The following is a 19,308-nucleotide window of genomic DNA, read 5'->3' on the forward strand; positions in this document are numbered from 1 at the left end:
TGATGCAATAAGTCTTTGGCTGTGCAGCAGCGATGCCATGGCATGTTAGGCCATGGGGATAGTGGTCACAAATGGGATAAGGTGACTTTGGAAGGTGGTGGAGATGCAATTCCTCAAGGGGACGAGGGACCTTTGTGTATGACCCACACGTCAGAGTGTCTCAGTCTATGAAGGAGCAGTGTTGCAGCATTAACGATTGCAGCAGCCATCAGTGGTTTGGATGGTGGCCATCCAAATACCTGGCTGCTGGACCCCAGCCTCGCCGCCACCTGCCTCCTCCCCAGCTCCATGGCCTGCTCCTCAAAGGTCATGAGGTGCTGGAGCATGGGGTGCCCACCTCCAGTCCTCTGGCGCTCCTGCTGATTGTGTTCACTTTTTGCCTGCAGAACAGAGAAGAGGATTTATTGGGGCTGATCACTCATGTACTCTGCACGTGCACGCCGCACCCCAACCACAGTGGCCCATCTGAGGCCTCCAGCGGCTCCTGTCCACATTACTGGTGATCAGTCCCCAGAAGATAGTACGGCTGGTCGCAACCTCCTCCCCCAATGGCCACCTTGGACACATTCGGCATCCATCACTTTGAATAACACACAGGTCTTAGCGCCCATGGCAAGGAGGCGCAACTAGGTGCAGCGTCGATCCCAGCAGATGGCTCTTGGCCACGATACCTTGAGGCTCCCCTTCCAGCATCTCATCACCATCAATAAGACATGTGTTGGGAGTTCTGAGTATGTGTCTAGCTGCCTTCCCTGCAGGTTGCCCCCAGACTACTCAAATGCGACAAACACCAACATATGCTGCAGGGAGAACCCATCTTCTCCTCAACCATTAAGGCTGATGTAAACATGGTCAGTACCCGTTTCCCCACCCAGCGGGAATGACAGCAAGACGTTTAGGTAGGGAGGGGGAGACTCAAAGGCTAAGGCTACCTGCTGGGTCAAATGGCCAAGGCCGACATGGTACTCATCCTTCCAGAGCGCAGCAAATCATTAAATCTCTTGCGGCACTGCGTGCCTGTGTGCCGCACATCATCATGGGCGCTGACAGCGTCACCAACCTCCTCCCACACCTGCCTGGTGACATGGGGGGCCCTCCTCCTCCCATCATCCAGATACAATATATCCCGACAGCTGGACACCTCTTGGAGGAGGACAGCAAGGCATGCATCGGAGAAGCGAGGGGCACAGTGGCCCCCCGCTGGCCTCTCCTGCAGCCTGCTCCCCTCCTCCTGCTCATGCTCCTGTCCTGTGACAGCTGCCTCTCTCTCTCCCCGAGTGTCCATGTTGCACTGCCTCAAGCAGGCTGCCTGGCCACTCTTTATACAGACTGCTGGCTCCCCATTGGAACCGGCGGTCTGAACACGCCCGCCCCCGTGACTATTTTCCCGTTCTCCACGGGAATTGCTAACCCGCTGGGCAGGCCTTAATTGGCCCGCCCGCGGAAAATAACGGCGCAGCCCGTTTCGGCAGGGGCAATCGGCCGCCCACCCGCCGCCCAGTCGGTTGGGCCTGCCCGCCCGTCAAGGGCAAAATCCTGGCCTTACAGTCAGTTTTTATGTTCCCCTAAAGTTTACTCTCGTACTCTATTTTCCCCTTCTTAATCAATCCCTCGGTCCTCCTTTGCTGAATTCTAAAGTGCTCCCAGTCCTCAGGCCTGTTGTTTTTTCTATCCAATTTGTATGCCTCTTCCTTACATCTAATACTGTCTCTAATTTCCCTTGTAAGCCATGGTTTGGCCACCTTTCCTATTTTACTTTTGCGCCAGACAGGAATAAACTATTGTTGCAGTTCACCCATGTGCTCTTTGAACATTTACCATTACCTATCCATCGTCATCCCTTTAAGTAACGTTTCCCAATCCATCATAGCCAACTCACACCTCATACCATCGTAGTTTCCTTTATTAAGATTCAGGACCCTAGTCTCAGAATCAACTACACCACTCTCCATCTTGATGAAGAATTCTATCATATTATGGTCGTACATCCCCAAGGGGCCTCGCACAACTAGATTGCCAATTATTCCTTTCTCATTACACAATACCCAGTCTAGGATGGCCTGTTCTCTAATTGGTTCCTCGGCGTATTGGTCCAGAAAAACATCCCGTATACACTCCAGGAATTCCTCCTCTACAGTATTGTTACTAATTTGATTTGCCCAATCTATATGTAGATTAAAGTCGCCCATAATTACAGATGTTCCTTTATTGTATGTGTCTCTAATTTTCCTGTTTAATGTCATTCCCAACATCACCACTACAATTTGGGGGTCTATATACAACCCCCACTAACGTTTTTTGCTCCTTTGTGTTTCTCAGCTCTACCCATAGACCTAATTTCATTCCCTTTTATTCTGACCCCACCTTATACCATACTACTTCTTACTGTAGTGCTTTCTGTCTCTCCCAGCCTTTTGTGCATCTTGTTTTTCCTTTCTAATGTTACACCCTGGTTCTTATACCCTGCCAAGTTAGTTTAAACTCTCCTCAATAGCGCTAGCAAACCACCCCTCAAGGAGATTAGTCCTGGCCCTGCTGAGTTGCAACCTGCCTGGCATGTGGAGGTCTCACCTTTCCCAAAACTGGTCCTAATGTGCCAAGAATCTGTAGTTCTGCGTCCTGTATAATTCCTTCAGCCATGCATTCAGTTGCATTGCAAAAGCCCACAGAAATGATCTGTGGGCAGTTGGAAACATAATGAATAGTGAGTGACATTTTGTTTACCACTGACCACAAAATCTGATCCATTGGGTTATAATACTGTTAGTGGGGGGACAATTTGATAAGTGAAGAGGAGTGGCCATGTCAATGAAGAAGAGAAATCGCACTGTATACATAAACATCTGACATTCCTGTTGAGGTTCATAGGTGAGTAGCGGCTAATTGAGCAAGCGTGTCTGGCTCCTGAGGAATTGTAGACCATCAAGAAGTCAATGCCTTCAGAAAAAGAGATGACAAAATTGTCAAAGAGGCCATTGTTTTATATTTATATATTTATATTCGGTTAATGAAATGGTTGATTGTTTTCATTACTTTTTTTTAGGAACTGCAACATTTCCAAACCTTTGTGAAAAACCGTCTGCCTTTTGATGTTGTAATTGATGGATTAAATGTTGCTAACATCGCAGCTAAGGGTAATCAGTCCAGAATTGTGAGTATTCTATGTTAAGAGAGCTCAAAAAATTCCTTTCTGCTTTTAGACCATTGAGCTTTGAAGAATTATCAATGTCACAAAATTGTACTAAATGGGGAAATGCCAATCTAAGTAAATGGAGCACAAATGGTGCAGTGTGGTTTTAATTTTACATGAAAAATATTGCAACACAAAAAGCTATAACCTTTTGGAATTTTGATGTGGTTTCATAAGATGTGCAAATTTATAGACTATGTTAAGATGTAGTACATTTTGACCTGTTTTACTTATTACTAATTGTTTATTAGCTATAAACAAAAGTTGTTTACTGCCAATAGAAGGGGGAAGGAAATCTAGTTGCACAAGAATGTTGTGACATGTCGTGTAAATTGGATTATGCATGACTAATTTAATTGTACATGAATATTTTATTCTGAGAGGTTGTCCCAGCGATGATAACGTTATCAAAATACGTCACAAATACTATTGAATTTGTCTTTTGTCGTACATTTGAATGATGAGTCATGTCAAATGTGTCTCCTTGGTAACACTCCCCCCATTTCACGTATAGAGTAAATAAATATACAATAGATGGAAAGCACCAGGATGATTCACTGTTTTAGCAGGAATTAGGAATCATGGTTTAGAAAATTCAGTGAGACAGAAATCTGAGAACATAAGCACTTAATGCATGCCAGCATTCTTCTCAGTAAATCAATCTTTGCATACAGTTTAAGGTAACTTACGTTGAAGCAAAGTATTATTGCACAATCCATTTGACACCATCATGTGATACAGCATTAAATAACTTTAATCACTCTTTTAAAACTTTTCCCATCTTCAAATGATTATTTTCACGTTTGAATCTCTCCAATCAGGTTTCCACCCTCCCCCAACATTGAAATGGACTTAATCAAAGCCACAAATTGAATTCTTTGTGACTGTAAACCAGCTGCTATCCTTTCTTGTCCTTCTCAACTTCGGGTGAGGTGGATCTGATCCCAGGAGGGTGGTGGGTTCATTTCCAGATCCTGGTGAGGAGGTGATGGTGATGATCACTGACCTCAGGTTGTGGGAGGGTCTGATGTCTGGCCTGAGTGGAGAGCGATCCAATCTCAATCTGCTATCTGACCCTGAGAGCACTCAGGAGCACTGTGAGAATATTGACCTTCTGCCCAAAGCTGTCCACCACCCCCCCCACCTCCCTTGAGTTGCAGGCCACAGTTAAACCTGAAAATCAGATTAAATCAGAGGCTGCCGGCCTCACTAAAATATTTAAATTACCCAACTCACCTCCTGGGAGTAGGTTGGCTGCCTGCTCCTTGTCCTGATCCGTTATAACCAGGAGTTGGTAGGTTGAAGGCTCATTGGGGTCGGGTTTGAGATTTTAAGGACTTTAATCTCTGACCCAATACCAACCAACACATTTTTGGTATTAAAATTCAGCCTAAAGTAACTATTTAATACTTATACCATGTTGCTGTCATTACCTACAATTTTGCCTTGTGCCTCCGTTAGTGCCCCCATCTCAATCCTGATCTTTTGTTATCCATATGTCTATAAAACACATCACTATTTCCTATTCTATTCCTTGATAATTTAATTTTGTCGCTCCTTTCTGCTTTCCTAATTGTTTTTTGACTTTTTTTCTAACCTCTTCATACCCTCTTTTCTCATTCTTTCCTTTATCGTCTATGTACTTAGTGTGTGCCATGTTCTTTAGTTTCATTGTACTAACATTCTTTTCTAACTTCCTCACCGCAATACTGCACCTCACATCGAGAATGGGATGGAGTCCTTACAGGAAGCAGAGTGTGAGGAGTTGTAGTTGAGGTAGCTGTGGGAGTCGGTGGGCTTGTACTGAATATTGGTGGACAGTCTATCATCAGAATCTATCACCACAGTCTTTCACCACCCTGGTTGACCAGGCCCTCAACCGTATCCGACCCATTCCCGCACCTCTGCCCTCACCTCTTCCCCTCCCTTCCAAAACCATGATAGAGTCCCTCTTGTCCTCACTTCTTCACCCCACTAGCCTCTGCATTTAAACACGCACACGCACACACTCGTCCCCCGCCATCAGCATGCTGTAGGGACCGGTGCACCGCCCCCACGCAATCACAGACGTTGCAGCACCCGCCCCTGTACCACCTCCGTTTCACCATCCAATTGGCGGGGTTAAACTGTTTATACTTCAATGCATGGAGTAGTACAAACAAGGTAGATGCGTTAAGGACACAGGTAGACACATGGCAGCAGGATGTCATTGCTATAACGGAGACCTGCCTAAAGGAGGGACAAAACTGGCAGCTTGATATCCCTGGTTATAGAGTCTTCAGACATGATAGAGTAGGAGCTATAAAAGGAGGGGGGGTAGCACTAATGGTTAAAGAATCAATTCCAGTTGTGAGAAGGGATGATATACTAAATGGGTCAACAAACGAGGCTTTATGGATTGAGCTTAGAAATAAAAAAGGGGCAGTCACACTACTGGGAGTATACTACAGACCCCCAAATAGTGAAAGGGAGATAGAAGAACAAATATGTGGGCAAATTTCTGCTTATAAGAACAAGAGGGCAATAATTGTAGGAGACTTCATCTATCCTAATATCAACTGGGATTCAAACATATAAGGGGCACTGAGGGAGAAAAATTCATGCGGTGTGTCCAGGAAAATTTTTTCAACCAATTAGTGACAAACCCAACGAGAGGAGATGCAATTCTAGACCTAGTCTTGGGGGATGAAGAAGGGCAAGTGGGTGAAGTGACAGTTGGTGACCATATCGGGGACAGTGATCACAATTCAGTTAGATTTAGCATTACCATGGAAAAGGACAGAGATAAGGCAGGAGTAAAAGTCTTGAACTGGGGGAAGACAAATTTTGCAGAAATGAGAAGGTACTTGGCTGAGGTGGACTGGACAGCACTGCTGGAATATAAAACAGTGGAAAACCAGTGGGAAGCACTAAAAAGCGAGATCCTAATTGTACAAAGTAGACATGTCTCCTACAAAAATAAGAGTGGTACTGCCAAATCTAGACCCCCCCTGGTTGTCTAGAGGAATACAGGGGAAGCTCAAACAGAAAAAGAAAGCATACGATAGGCACAAAGAACTAAGCACTGCGGATAGCCTAGACGATTTTAGGAAGTGCAGGGACGAAGTAAAAATGGAAATAAGGAAATCAAAGAGAGGGCATGAAAAAAGATTAGCAAGTAAAGTTGAAGATAACCCAAAGATGTTTTACCAATACATTAATGCTAAAAGGTTAGTTAAAGAAAAAGTGGGACCTATTAGAAATGAAGATGGAAACTTGTGTGTAGATGCAGAGGCTGTGGGAAGGGTTTGGAATTAATATTTTGTCTCCGTGTTTACAAAGAAAAGGGAGGATGTAGATATAGTAGTCCAGGAGGAACACTGCGAGATATTGGATGGGATAGTCATAAAGAGAGAGGAAGTACTCGAAGGGTTGAAACCCTTGAAAGTTGATAAGTCACCAGGGCCAGATGGATTGTTTCCGAGGCTGCTGAAGGAAGTCAGGGAGGAGATAGCAGATGCCCTGAGGATGATTTTCCAATCTTCACTAGATACAGGGGAGGTACCGGAGGATTGGAGAAATGCAAACGTAGTTCCATTGTTTAAAAAGGGATCAAAGGAAATGCCAAACAGTTATAAGCCAGTTAGTCTTACATCAGTGGTGAGCAAATTAGTAGAACCAATCCTGAGAGATAGGATTAACTGTCATGTGGAAAGGCATGGACTAGTCCGGGATGGTCAGCATGAATTTGTTAAAGGAAGGTCTTGCCTCACAAATTTGATTGAATTCTTTGAGGAAGTAACAAGAAGGGTTGATGAAGGTAGCGCAGTGGATGTTGTGTACATAGATTGTGTGCAAGGCATTTGACAAGGTCCCACATGACAGATTGGTCAGGGAAGTAAAAGCCCATGGGATTCAGGGTAATGTGGCAAACTGGATAAAAGGTTGGCTTTCTTCTGGTGAAGAGTCATACGGATTTGAAACTGTAACTGTATTCCTCTCCGCAGATGCTGTCAGACCTGCTGAGTTTTTCCAGGTATTTTTGTTTTTGTGTCGGTAATGGTCGATGGATGCCCTTGCGAATGGAAAGTTGTCTCAAGTGATGTTCCACAGGGCCCGGTGTTAAGACCCTTGCTGTTTGTGTTATACATTAACGATTTGGACGTGAACGTGGGGGCACGTTTGAGAAATTTGCAGATGACACAAAGATTGGCCGAGTAGTGGATAGTGTAGATGATAGCCATAATCTCCAAAATGATATAGATGGGTTGGTGGAGTGGGCGGTAAAGTGGCAGATGGATTTTAACATAGAGAAGTGTGAGGTCATACATTCAGGGAGGTCAAACAGTTACAGGGATTACACAATAAATGGGAATATACTAAGAGGGGTAGATGAAGTGAGAGATCTTAGCGTACAAGTACACAGGTCCCTGAAGGCAGCAGTTCAAGTAGACAAGGTTGTAAAGAAGGCATATGGAATGCTCTCCTTCACTGACAGAGGTATAGAATATAAAAGTAAGGATATAATGTTGGAATTGCATAAAACACTGGTGAGGCCACAATTGGAGTATTGTGTGCAATTCTGGTCACCACATTATAGGAAGGACGTAATAGCTCTGGAGACAGTGCAGAGGAGGTTAACAAGAATGTTGCCAGGGTTAGAAAAGTGTAGCTACGAGGAGAGATTGGATAGGTTGGGCTTATTTTTCATAGAACAAGGAAGGCTGAGAGGTGACTTGATTGAGGTGTACAAAATTATGAGGGGAATAGATAGAGTGGACAGGATAAAATTGTTTCCCTTGGTGGAGAATTCTAGAACCAGGGGACATGGATTCAAGATAAGTGGCAGAAGGTGTAGGGGGGACATGAGGAAGAACTTTTTTATGCAGAGGGTAGTGGGTGTCTGGAATTCGCTGCCCAAGTTGGTGGTACAGGCAGAAACTCTAAACTCTTTTAAAAAGTACCTGGATCTGCACCTTAAGTGCTGGAAGCTGTGGGACTATGGGACGGTGCAGGAAGGTTGGATTAGAAAGGGCACCTGGGTGTCCTCGGGCTGGCATGGACAAGATGGGCCAAATGGCCTCCTTCTGTGCTGTAACTTTTCTATTGTTCTAAGGCCCTATACACTCCTAACAGGTGACGCAGCACTTCACTTGCACCTCCTTCAATTTGGTCTACTGTATTTTCTGTTCCCAATGCGGTCTCCTCTACATTGGGGAGACTAAGTGCAGACTGGGTGACTGCTTTGCAGAATACCTTCACTTCGTCTGCAAGCATGACCCAGAACTTCCTGTTGCTTGTCATTTCAACACATCATCTTATTCTCTTGCCCACATGTCCATCCTTGACCTGCTACAATGTTCTAGTGAAGACCAATGCAGACTGGAGGAACAGCACCTCATCTCGTCTTCCGATTAGACACTTTACAACCTTCCGGACTTGACATTTAGTTCAACAACTTCAGATCATGAACTCTCTCCTCCGTCTTCACCACCTTTTTGTTTAATCCAATTTTTAAATATTTTTATTCATTAATATAACTTTCTTAATTTAATTTTTTTTACCTTTTTTCTCCAACACCCCGCCCCCCAAACAGGGCCATCTGTCACTTGTTTTATGTTTTGCTTTCACTGAGCGCTGACCCCTGTTCTGCTATTAACACATTCTGCTATCTTACCTTTGTGCCACTATCAGCACCTTCTTTAGTCTTTAACATTCCCTTTTTCCTGTGTCCATGACACCTTTGTCAAATTTGCCACCTATCCCTGACCTATTTTGCTCCATCCCCTCCTAAAGACCATAATACGAAGGAGCAGAAGACGGCCGTTCGGTCCATCGAGTCTGCTCTGCCGCTCAATGAGATCATGGCTGATCTGATGATCCTCAACTTCACTTTCCTGCCTTTTCCCCATAACCCTTGATTCCCTTACTGATTAAAAATCTATCTCCGCCTTGAATATACTTGACGACCCAGCTTCTACAGTACAGCCTCTGCAGTAAAGAATTCCACAGGTTAACTACCCTCTGAGAGACGAAATTCCTCCTAATCTCTATTTTAAATGGGCGACCCCTTACTCTGAGATTATGCCCTCTGGTCCTAGACTCTTCCACAAAGCGAAACAACCTCTCAGCATCTACCCTGTCAAGCCCCCTAAGAATCTTATATCTTTCAATAAGGTCGCCTCTCATTCTTCTAAACTCCAGTGAGTACAGGCCCAACCGACTCAACCTCTCCTCGTAAGAAAATCCCTCCATATGGGGGATCAGCCTAGTGAACCTTCTCTGGACAGCCTCCAATGTCAGTATATTTTTCCTTAGATAAGGGGAACAAAACTGTTCACAGTATTCTAGGTGTGGTCTAACTAGTGCCTTGTATAGTTTTAGCAAGACTTCCCTATTTTTATACTGCATTCCCTTTGAAATAAAGGTCAACATTCCATTTGCCTCCAGTTACCTGTTGAACTTCTAGGCTAGCTTTTTGAGATTCATGCACGAGGACCCCCAAAACCCTCTGTGCTGCGGCCTTTTGCAGTCTTTCTCCATTTAAATAATATTCAGCTCCTCTATTCTTCCTGCCAAAGTGCATAACCTCGCATTTTCCCACATTATATTCCATCTGCCATTTTTTTGCTCACTCACTTAGCCTGTCTACATCCCTCTGTAGACTCCTTGTGTCACCCTCACCACTTGCCTTCCCACCTATTTTTGTATCATCCGAAAATTTGGCGATCGTACACATACTTCCCTCATCTAAGTCATTAATATATATTGTAAATAATTGAGGCCCCAACACTGATCCCTGTGGCACTCCACTAGTTACAGGTTGCCATCCTGAAAATGCCCCCCTTATCCTAACTCTCTGTCTTCTATTCGTTAGCCAATCCTCTATCCATGCTAATATACTACCTCCAACGCCATGGGCTCTTATCTTATTAAGCAGCCTTACGTGCGGTACCTTATCAAACGTCTTTTGGAAATCCAAATATATTACATCTACTGGTTCCCCTTTATCTATCCTACTATTTACCTCCTTGAAGCATTCTAATAAACTTACAGTATAAAATCCATCACATTTCTACTTCTCTTGAGCTCTGAAGAGTAATATGGTCTCAAAACATTAACTCTGTTTCTCTGTCCACAGATGCTGCCAGACCTACTGAGTTTTTCCAGCATTTTTTGCTTTTATTTCAGATTTCCAGCAGTATTTTGCTTTTATTTTACACTAACAGAACCTTTTTGGTTTTAAACAGAAGTTTTCCCTGTAAGAAACTTGCTCCTAATTTATGTAAGATTATAAGGATGGTATTAACATTTTAAATCATTCCACTGCTGCAGTGTGGGTCAGTACCATTGTGCTATCAGTTTTAAATTACTAAGTACTTTCAATCTCTTGGTTAAGGAAACATGCTGACTAGAATATAATTTTACAGATAGTATTTAACCACTCATATCCTGTAAGGAAATTACCTATTTTTAGATAAGTAATTTCCTTTTCTGCATGTGTCTGTATTCTGTTGCTTTCCTTTTGACTTTTTTCAAATTGGGCCTTCAAAATATTTCCTCCACCTCTAAAAGAAAGTTCATGATGGTATGTTTGCATAAGGAATTATGAGGGTAATTTTAAGCCTCAAAACCATGTGGGAGATTAAACTGTTAAATAGCTGAAACAGGAACCAAACATGCCCGAAACCACCCACTTCTAACTTTAATGGAGGTGAAACAAGGGGCACTTGACCATTCCACTTGACCATCAGGAGGCCAGTCGATCGTTGGAATCTTTTAATGAGGCTGCATACTCCTGTTTTTGCAGAGTTTTTATCTTTCACCCATGTTGACCTGGTTTCTTGGTACCAGCAGATAAATAGAAGCGAGGACAGCTGGATCCACTAGGTAAATGCCTTTTACAGCACTGCTTATAGGTTAGCAGCAGCAGGAGTGCTTTCTGCAGGCCCAATAAGCTAATCTGTAACCCCCTCTCAGCCCCACCTCCACGATCTTCTCCAACTAGCCTCCCTGCCCTGCATCACCCCCACCACCCCATGATCTTTATGCTTAACAACCACAAAACGTAACAGATCCTTGGCTGAAATCTTTTCTGAAGAACTTCTCTGCTGTCAATCAGACTGACTTCCGGGGCAGGGAGCCTGTTTTTTAAAAAAACAATGCACTATTTAAAACTTCATATTGTTTCCGTGTTTCCCAAGCAGAACTCCTCTCTCCTCCCACCATCTCCCCAGCCACCACCACCACTGTTCTGAAACCCCACCTCAGTGAATATTAGGGTCTATATTTCTTCAAATATGGTTTTCATTTTGATTTGCCAGTATCTTTTTCTTGTCCAGCATATTTGTTTTTAAATCAGTTATCTTTTGGACATTGAATCTAGCTTAATTTATACCTCAACTTAAACTGTAATTGAAAAGTGCTACAAAGATAGCCAGATAACTCCCTTGACAATGAATTTGATCTGGAGTTCACAGTTCCTGGTTTCAAATTGTGATGTAACTGGAAAATACGAGAAAATGAATGATAATTCTTCTACATATTGTAACCTCCATGTACTGAAGAAAGTTGCGATATTTGTATTGGTACAACTCCCTTTGAAGGTATTTTTCATTATATGAGTTCAGAGGCATCCCCATGTGACCAACCCTGTTCTAATGCAGTTTAAAAAGACTTGCACAGCCAGAGAGATCAGTTTGATATTTTGCAACCAGCCAAGGGTTAATGCTCTAAATTCCTGTGACAGTACTCAAAAAAAATTCAATATACAATTCCAGCTTTGAAATTTCTTGACATTTTTTGTTTCTTCCTAATTCATTATATTCATCAATAGTTGAGATTTTTGCTGCTTGTGTAATCAATTCTTTACCTGTTTGAATTCATTGAAAACTTTTGACAGTAACCACAAGTCTCATCAATTTTAAATACTGTGCATAATATCCATGGGTCTTTAGCATAATAAAGAGTTATGATGAATTCATAAAGCATAATACCAGCATCTGTAGCATTTGTCTGGTCTTTAAAGCAAATAATTAGCATTTAATCTGATCACAGCCCTACGCAGGAACCGCAGACTAGTAACTCAGGAAGTTCTAGTTATTTAGCACCCACACAGGATCTTTCGAAAGCGTGGACTCAAAAGAAATTAATTTGGGGGATTTTTTTAGTGATGCACTTTTTTCCATTTAATCTTTTTGAACAATTGAAGTAGTCCTAATTCTTTGTTTTAAGTATCTTAATAGCTTATGCCTGGCTGTTGTTAACTGGATGATTTAACATCTTTGGAGGAAAGATGTAAAATATGTATTTAGGAAGCATTACTTTTATTAGATTAATGTTGGACTTGGATAGGTAAACCCAGCCAGTTCTGTAGAGATAGGAAACCATCAGGATCGTGTGAAAGTTACTGTTTGAACTCAAGCTGGACTTTGGACCCTAAATCCTCTCCATTAAAATTATTGTTTATTTCAGCCTCAGTAACATGAGCCTCAGTGCCTACTTCAGTCCAACCTCCATCAAAGCCATAATAGATGGCTTTGTTAAATGAAGACTCAATTAGTCCAGTGCCCGCTAAGGCAATATTCCATCCTCCAACTTCCATAAACTAGATCACCCTAAACTTTGTTTCCCATAATCTATCCAGCACCGAGTCTCACTCACCAGTCATCTTTGTTTTCCAACATTTTAAATTTTAAAATTACGGGTGGCAGGGGCAGGGCCGGAAAATGCGGCGAGCCATTCAAGTGTCCATTCACTTCGGCAGGACTGGAAGATCCCACCGGCGGGAGGGGCCGAAAAACTCCGGTCAAAGTGTCAAAATCTCACCATGGTCTTACCCACCCTATCTCCTCCTCCGTCACTGAAGTCTCTTCATAAACTCTGTTTCTCTGGTTCCAGTCCCTCAAATATTATTTCTCATTCACCCTATCAATCCTAGGCTCCTGTTCCAGAATTTCCTCCCTAAACTTCTCCAGCTCTCTCACTTTCTTTATGACCCTCCTTGAAGCCTCCTCCTTTGACCAAGCTTTTGATCACCACTGCTAAAAGATCCTTTGGCTTGGTGTCCATTATTTTCCTTGCACCTTAGGATGTTTTTCTACATTTGAAGGTGCTATATAAAAGCACATTGTTATTGCTTTGTTGTTGAACACTCTTGATATACATACAATACAAAATCGTATTAATCAATGAATATTTCATGTGTACATAACAGGAGCAAGATAGCTAAATGATTTGTTTTACTTGCTGTAATATTGATGTAACTTTTCAAATAAATTTAAATTAGAATTGGTGGGAATAGAAAACAAGGAGAGTTGGTCTGTGTTGCTGAGTTGGTTAGGAATCAAATGTCGAAAGTTTGAGTCTCCAGCTGCCTGTCTAGCTTGTTTTGACTCAAATGGAGCATAATAAGATCAAATGGTTGCTAATCAGGCTTCAATTTTGAAAATAATGTAAAATATAGCACTCATTCTGTTTGGAGAGGGTGGGAATACGAAAATAATGCTGCAGTCTCAAACTGTTAACACTTGTTTCAAAGAACCATTCTGAAGTTTTTAGCTTTTCATCTTAAATTATACACTTTTAATCATTGTCTTGTGCTGATAATGAAATACTATAACCCCTACTGATAAAGTGGGAAGTTTTCTGTGTCTAGAATGACAAAGTCAAAAAGTCCAAGCATGTGAGAAGGAGGTAAAACTTTAAATGTGTAAGATGGTGTTGAATGCAAGAGGGGTAGGTCTCTTTTGAAGCTGTCTGTTTCATTTTTATGTTCAGCAGAAAAGAAATATGTTTAACTGTTTATTAATGCCAATATACAACCTGACCATAAATTTTCTAAACCCAACTGTCTTTTTAAGTGGACTATCTACTTCAATTTTATGATGACTGAAAGGCAATGCCTTCAGTTGGTTGAGTGGTATACAACATTTTACATTGGGTATTTTTTACATTTTTAAAACTAGTACAGACAAATTATTAATAAAACTGTAACACAGTAAAACATCTTCCACTTTTAAGTCTGTTTAAAATTTTCCATGATTGTTAACGAATCGGAATCCAATTTAAATTAACAATAATAAAGTAAGATTTTTTTTGTTTCTGCAAATCTTCCTATGTTGTCAAAACCATGCTGTCAAAAAGCAAATAGAGTTGAATTGTTTTTACTTTTTCGTTTTACACACATTCTGCTAAAACTGAACCCATCCCAACCAAGGAAGTGGCCATTGAGACAAATTTGATCAGAAAGACATATAGGGTGGTGCGGGGAGAGAGAGGTGGGGGAAGCAGTGAAACAAACATGTCCTTATTTCTCCTACCCAGCCACATAACTTATGAACCACACTGCATGTTCCCTGCGACACTGTGTCTCCTGCCCACACAAGATGGCCACGCAAGATGGCCACCAAAACTCAGCTGCACATGTTCAATTGTCCATTGATGCCTAGAAAACCAATGATGTCATTGACCGGACGCGTCGACGGCAAACGTATCCCAGTTAAAAACTTTGGAAAGTAAAACCACACATTTCCATGGTTATTGTTAAACAAACTATGTAGGTTACAGATTGTGTAAGAGAAAATGGAGACAGTGCAGTGAATAGCAAAATGTTTCAGGTAGTGATGAGTGAGCTGCCAGAGTTTGTATATAATAGAACTGAAAATATGCCGTAGAAAAAGGTGAAGCTAAAAGAAATTACTTAGGTGAAAATGGGTATTGTATTTTGTTCTGAATAAAATAGACCTTTCTGGTTCCAAAATTTACTCTCCAGGATTGTTAATTTAATTTTGTTCTTCAGTTCCAGTTCTCATTAGGATTGCTGCGAGTTTGAATTTTGCTTTAAAAATGAGAAACTAAGTAGAGAGAATAAATATCACACTGAGGTTGGGGGAATGAGGAGAGCAATGATCTCTGTCGCTTGTAGTGATGTCACGGAGTGCAGCGGTACAATTGCGCATGCACTGCATTGGCAGCAAACCCAGCCTACCTGCAAATAGTTTAGAACATTCCATTTTCAAACACATAATGGTGATTTTTAAACTATTCTATATGTTGACCTGTAAATGTTGAACACTGCCAGGCAGTCTTGTCATCCTTTTCTGAAAGATAATGTTAGCTAAATGGAGCCAGTGGGTGGAATCTTGTATGCTGGCTGGAGAGCCGGCAGGAGACCCACACTGCTTTTTTTTGGGAAGGCCCGCAAAACCACAAGCCAATCCAGCAGTGGAGGGGCCAACGATCCCAGGGGTGGAAGTCTCGCCTACAAAGAGCTGCTTCAGGAAAACAACTACTGGAGACCCAGGATCGCATAGCAACCCAGGCTGCAGGGAAGTAATATGTGGGCAGTGGAGGCAGAGGTGGAGGGCAGGGAGGGTGGTTTCGTGGGATGCGGGTTGGGGGGTTGGCAGCAAGGGCAGGGTGTGGCCCTCAGCGGGCACCCCCTTCCCAATGTCGAGTCCCTCGATCAGGCACGGAGGTGACAAGCTGCCTGCGGATGTGGCAAGTTGGCTGCATGGTTTTAGCTGCCATGCAGACCACATGGCAAAAGGCCTGCCTGTAGCTGGGTTAATACCAGCAGCAGTGGGATGAGGCCCTTAAGTAGTCATTAATTGGCCACTTTTAGGCTTCAGTAGGCAGAGTGGGAAGATCAACCATTGGCCTTCCAAATCAGAACTTAATTCTAGTGGAGACGGGAAGGCAGCAGGCTTCTGGTGCACCGCCATCCCACCTAATTACATGCATTTCCCCCCTCCAAGCTCACCACCAGCAAGAGCAGAAGATTCCACTCAGTGTTGCAGAAGATATTTAATTGTGTAAAGCAATGGAAATAACATACAAGTAATCAGCAAGTATAGAAACCTGATAATAGAACCCCTAGGATTGAGAAATTGAAGTTTTAAAACTTCTAATGTAAAGGACTCGGTCCTGAAACAAAATCAGTGGAATCTAACCAGGAACTCCTTGTCCTTATCTATGTTCCTTCAATGTGAAGGTTTCTGAACTTCTGTACAAAATTGTGCAGACATAGTTAACAAAATATCAGACAATAACAAAAGTCAAATGACCTGGATGAAGGGACTGAAGGGATGGTTGCTAAATTTGCTGATAACACAAAAATAGGTAGGAAAGTTTGCTGTGAAGAGGATGTAAGGAGGCTACAAAGCGACATTGGTTAAGTGAGTGGACAATGATCTGGCAAATGGAATATAATGTGGTCAAATGTGAAATTGTCATCTTGGCAGGAAGAATAAAAAATAAGCAAATTTAAGTAGTGAGAGGTTGCTGAGCTCCGAGATGCAGCGGGATCTGGATGTCCTGGTGCATGAATCACAAAAGGCTAGAATGCAGGTACAGCAAGTAATTAGGAAAGTTAATAGAATGTTATCGGTTATTGTGAGGGGAATTGATTACAAATGTAGGGAGGTTCTGCTTCAGGTATACAGGGTACTGGTGAGTACTATATACAGTATTGATCTCCTTATATAAGAAGGATATAAATGTGTTAGAAGCAGTTCAGAGAAGGTTTACTAGACTAATACCAGGAATGGGCAGGTTGTCTTACGAGGAAATGCTAGACAGGTTAGGCTGGTATCCACTGGAATTTAGAAGAGTTAGAGGCAACTTGATTGAAACATATAAGATTCTGAGGGGTCTTGACAGGGTGGATGTGGAGAGGATATTTCCTCATGTGGGAGAATCTAGAGCTAGTGGGGGGAGGGGGGGTCACTGTTTAAAATTAAGGGGTCGCTCATTTAAGGCAGAGACAAGGAGAAATTTTTTCTCTGAGGGTCATGAGTCTTTGGAATTCTCTTCTCAACAGGCAGTGGAGGCAGAGTCTTTGAATATTTTTAAGGCAGAGCTAGATAGATCCTTGATAAACAAGGAGGTGAAAGGTTATCGGGGTAGGCAAGAATGTGGAGTGGAGGTTACAGCCAGATCAGCCATAATCTTATTGAATGACAGAGCAGGCTCAAGTGATTGAGTGGCCTACTCCTGCTCCTAATTCGTATGTTCGTAAGTCCAGTCACCTTGAATCTTTGTACTCTGTGCACATTTCTTTTCCACAACTATTTCTGCACAATAAATGAGGGAAATTTAATTTTTTTTCCAACCTTTTGCTTTGCTATCTGTTTTTTTTTCTTATTCTCTCTTTCCTATATCTCCGTTCCTTACTAATAAAAATGTTGCTGATACAATGATATGAGGCAGCTGACAGAAAATGAAGAACAAGTAGGGTGTTTACGGAAGGATTATCAGAAACTTCTGTGATTAGGACAATAGGGGTAACGTGAGTAGAGATTAGTTATGGAAACAAAAACAGAAACCAAACTAAGAATTGTATATGTTATTCTTAAAGCACTAGGTGGCAGAATTGTCCAATACCATTGTGTGGTGTCATGTGGGTTTGCCTGTGCAATCCTTCATAATCTCTGGGCTGTTTTCCTTTGCTCTGGAGTGACTGATCTTACATGATCTCTGGTATGAAAGGTGCATGGCATGGAAGATTCAATTGGAGAAAAAGCAGAAAACTATGGGAGAAGAAGATTGTGTTAATGGTCTGGCAAAGTGAGTTCTGAGCGCACTGTACAGTTGTGGAATAGAATGTTTGTCATGTATTCTTCACTTTCAATGAAAAACAACTCTTGCTATCGATTTTTATGTGCTTGTTTAGAATAAAATGCATATGTGGAGTGAGAAAAAGTCAAAAACTGAATTTCAATCAAAGTGGGGATATGGGGGGGGGCAGAAACATTGGGCAAACAAGTAAATCCTCATCCTCTTTGGCTGCTTAGTTAGCTCTCTGTGACTGCATTGAGTGTGTGTGGGCCTGAGAGAGGGTTCTCCTTCTGGCATTTGTGTTTCATCAGCAGCAAAATGCGAGAACCATTATTGCTCTAGATTCTAAAAGATTATTTATAAATGCTTACCCTGTTGCTACAACTGTGTTTGAGGGGATGGTGGAGGAGAAATTACCATTTATTGAGATAAATGCAGTCAGGCTTTGATTCACTTTCTCAAGGGTGTGTTCAGTGTTACTAAATGCAAAGTAAATCATGTTTTAAATTGGTTTGTTTGCATTCAAATACATATGGGTAATGCCCAGATCTGACGAGGAACAGATTATTTCTGAATTCAAAATGATCAGCAATTTAAAAAAATTCATTCATGGGATGTAGACGTCGCTGGCCAGGCCAGGATTTATTGCCCATCCTAATTTCCCTTGAGAAGGTGGTGGTGAGCTGCCTCCTTGAACAGCTGCAGTCCATGTGGTTTAGTTAATAAAACTGGAAACCTAGAAAATGATGGTGATATCTTCTTCATGAGGAAGATAAAAATGTATAATGAATAAAAGCTAACTTGAATAGCAAGAAGCTTCACCTTTCATGGTGAAAGAATGTGTGGTCCTCTCCCTCTTTAACCTGTGCTAATCTTTCGAATATTTTCCATGTTACAAATCATTTACAATTAATCCACAACAATTTGATTCCTTTCACATTTGCATTCATTGTTACATGAAAGGAAGAAGGGTATTTTTACTAAGTATAAGTCAGTTTGCTGACCAAGGAATGATTGTGTATTTTTATGCAGTATATTCATGCAAATTCGGGGTGTCTTGATCATATGTAATGCCACATTAGTAACAAGGGTGCAAATCTCACACTGAAAATTATATGATTGGGTTTTTCCAGTTGTGATTGCACAACTTTAAATGGAAGTTTCTTATTCAAATGGTTACCACACAGGTACAGACAAACTGCACTTGGATATTTCATGTCAACATTTGGGCAGAGGTTGTTGTGTTTTCCCCAAACGCCTTCATTCATTTTACTTGGAACTTATTTGCAGCTATTGAACTTTTTTTGAAATCAGTCATGTGTTATACACCACATTTGAAATACATTTGAAACTGGGGCACTTACTTGCTATAGCAGGTTGCTGAAGCATGCAAATTTAGGCAAGTGGTGCAGCGATTACACAATTGAATAATACGGCCAGAAGTTTCCAAAAGCTACACAGTTCGTTCAACGTGTTGTGCTGCTACATCTGCATGGAAATTAATGAATTTGAATCTGAAATTAAAACTGTTGTTTGGAAATCTTTGGAATTACTCTTTGGCTTTCACCTTCTGGATGCAT

At 41.9% G+C, this 19,308-nt stretch overlaps 1 protein-coding gene across 7 annotated transcripts in view; it reads left to right on the forward strand.

Moving 5' to 3' along the window:
- prorp (protein only RNase P catalytic subunit) overlaps positions 1-19,308 on the forward strand; it is a 95,922-nt gene that overhangs the window by 32,118 nt on the left and 44,496 nt on the right. For all 7 annotated transcript variants that reach the window (XM_078562756.1, XM_078562752.1, XM_078562755.1 and 4 more), the window contains one exon: positions 3,044-3,151. In XM_078562756.1, coding sequence (XP_078418882.1) covers positions 3,044-3,151 — 108 coding nt within the window. The remainder of the gene's footprint in view (positions 1-3,043; positions 3,152-19,308) is intronic.

The sequence above is a fragment of the Cetorhinus maximus genome, chromosome 18 (genome assembly GCF_964194155.1).
Source record: "Cetorhinus maximus chromosome 18, sCetMax3.hap1.1, whole genome shotgun sequence".
Classification (NCBI taxonomy): domain Eukaryota; kingdom Metazoa; phylum Chordata; class Chondrichthyes; order Lamniformes; family Cetorhinidae; genus Cetorhinus; species Cetorhinus maximus.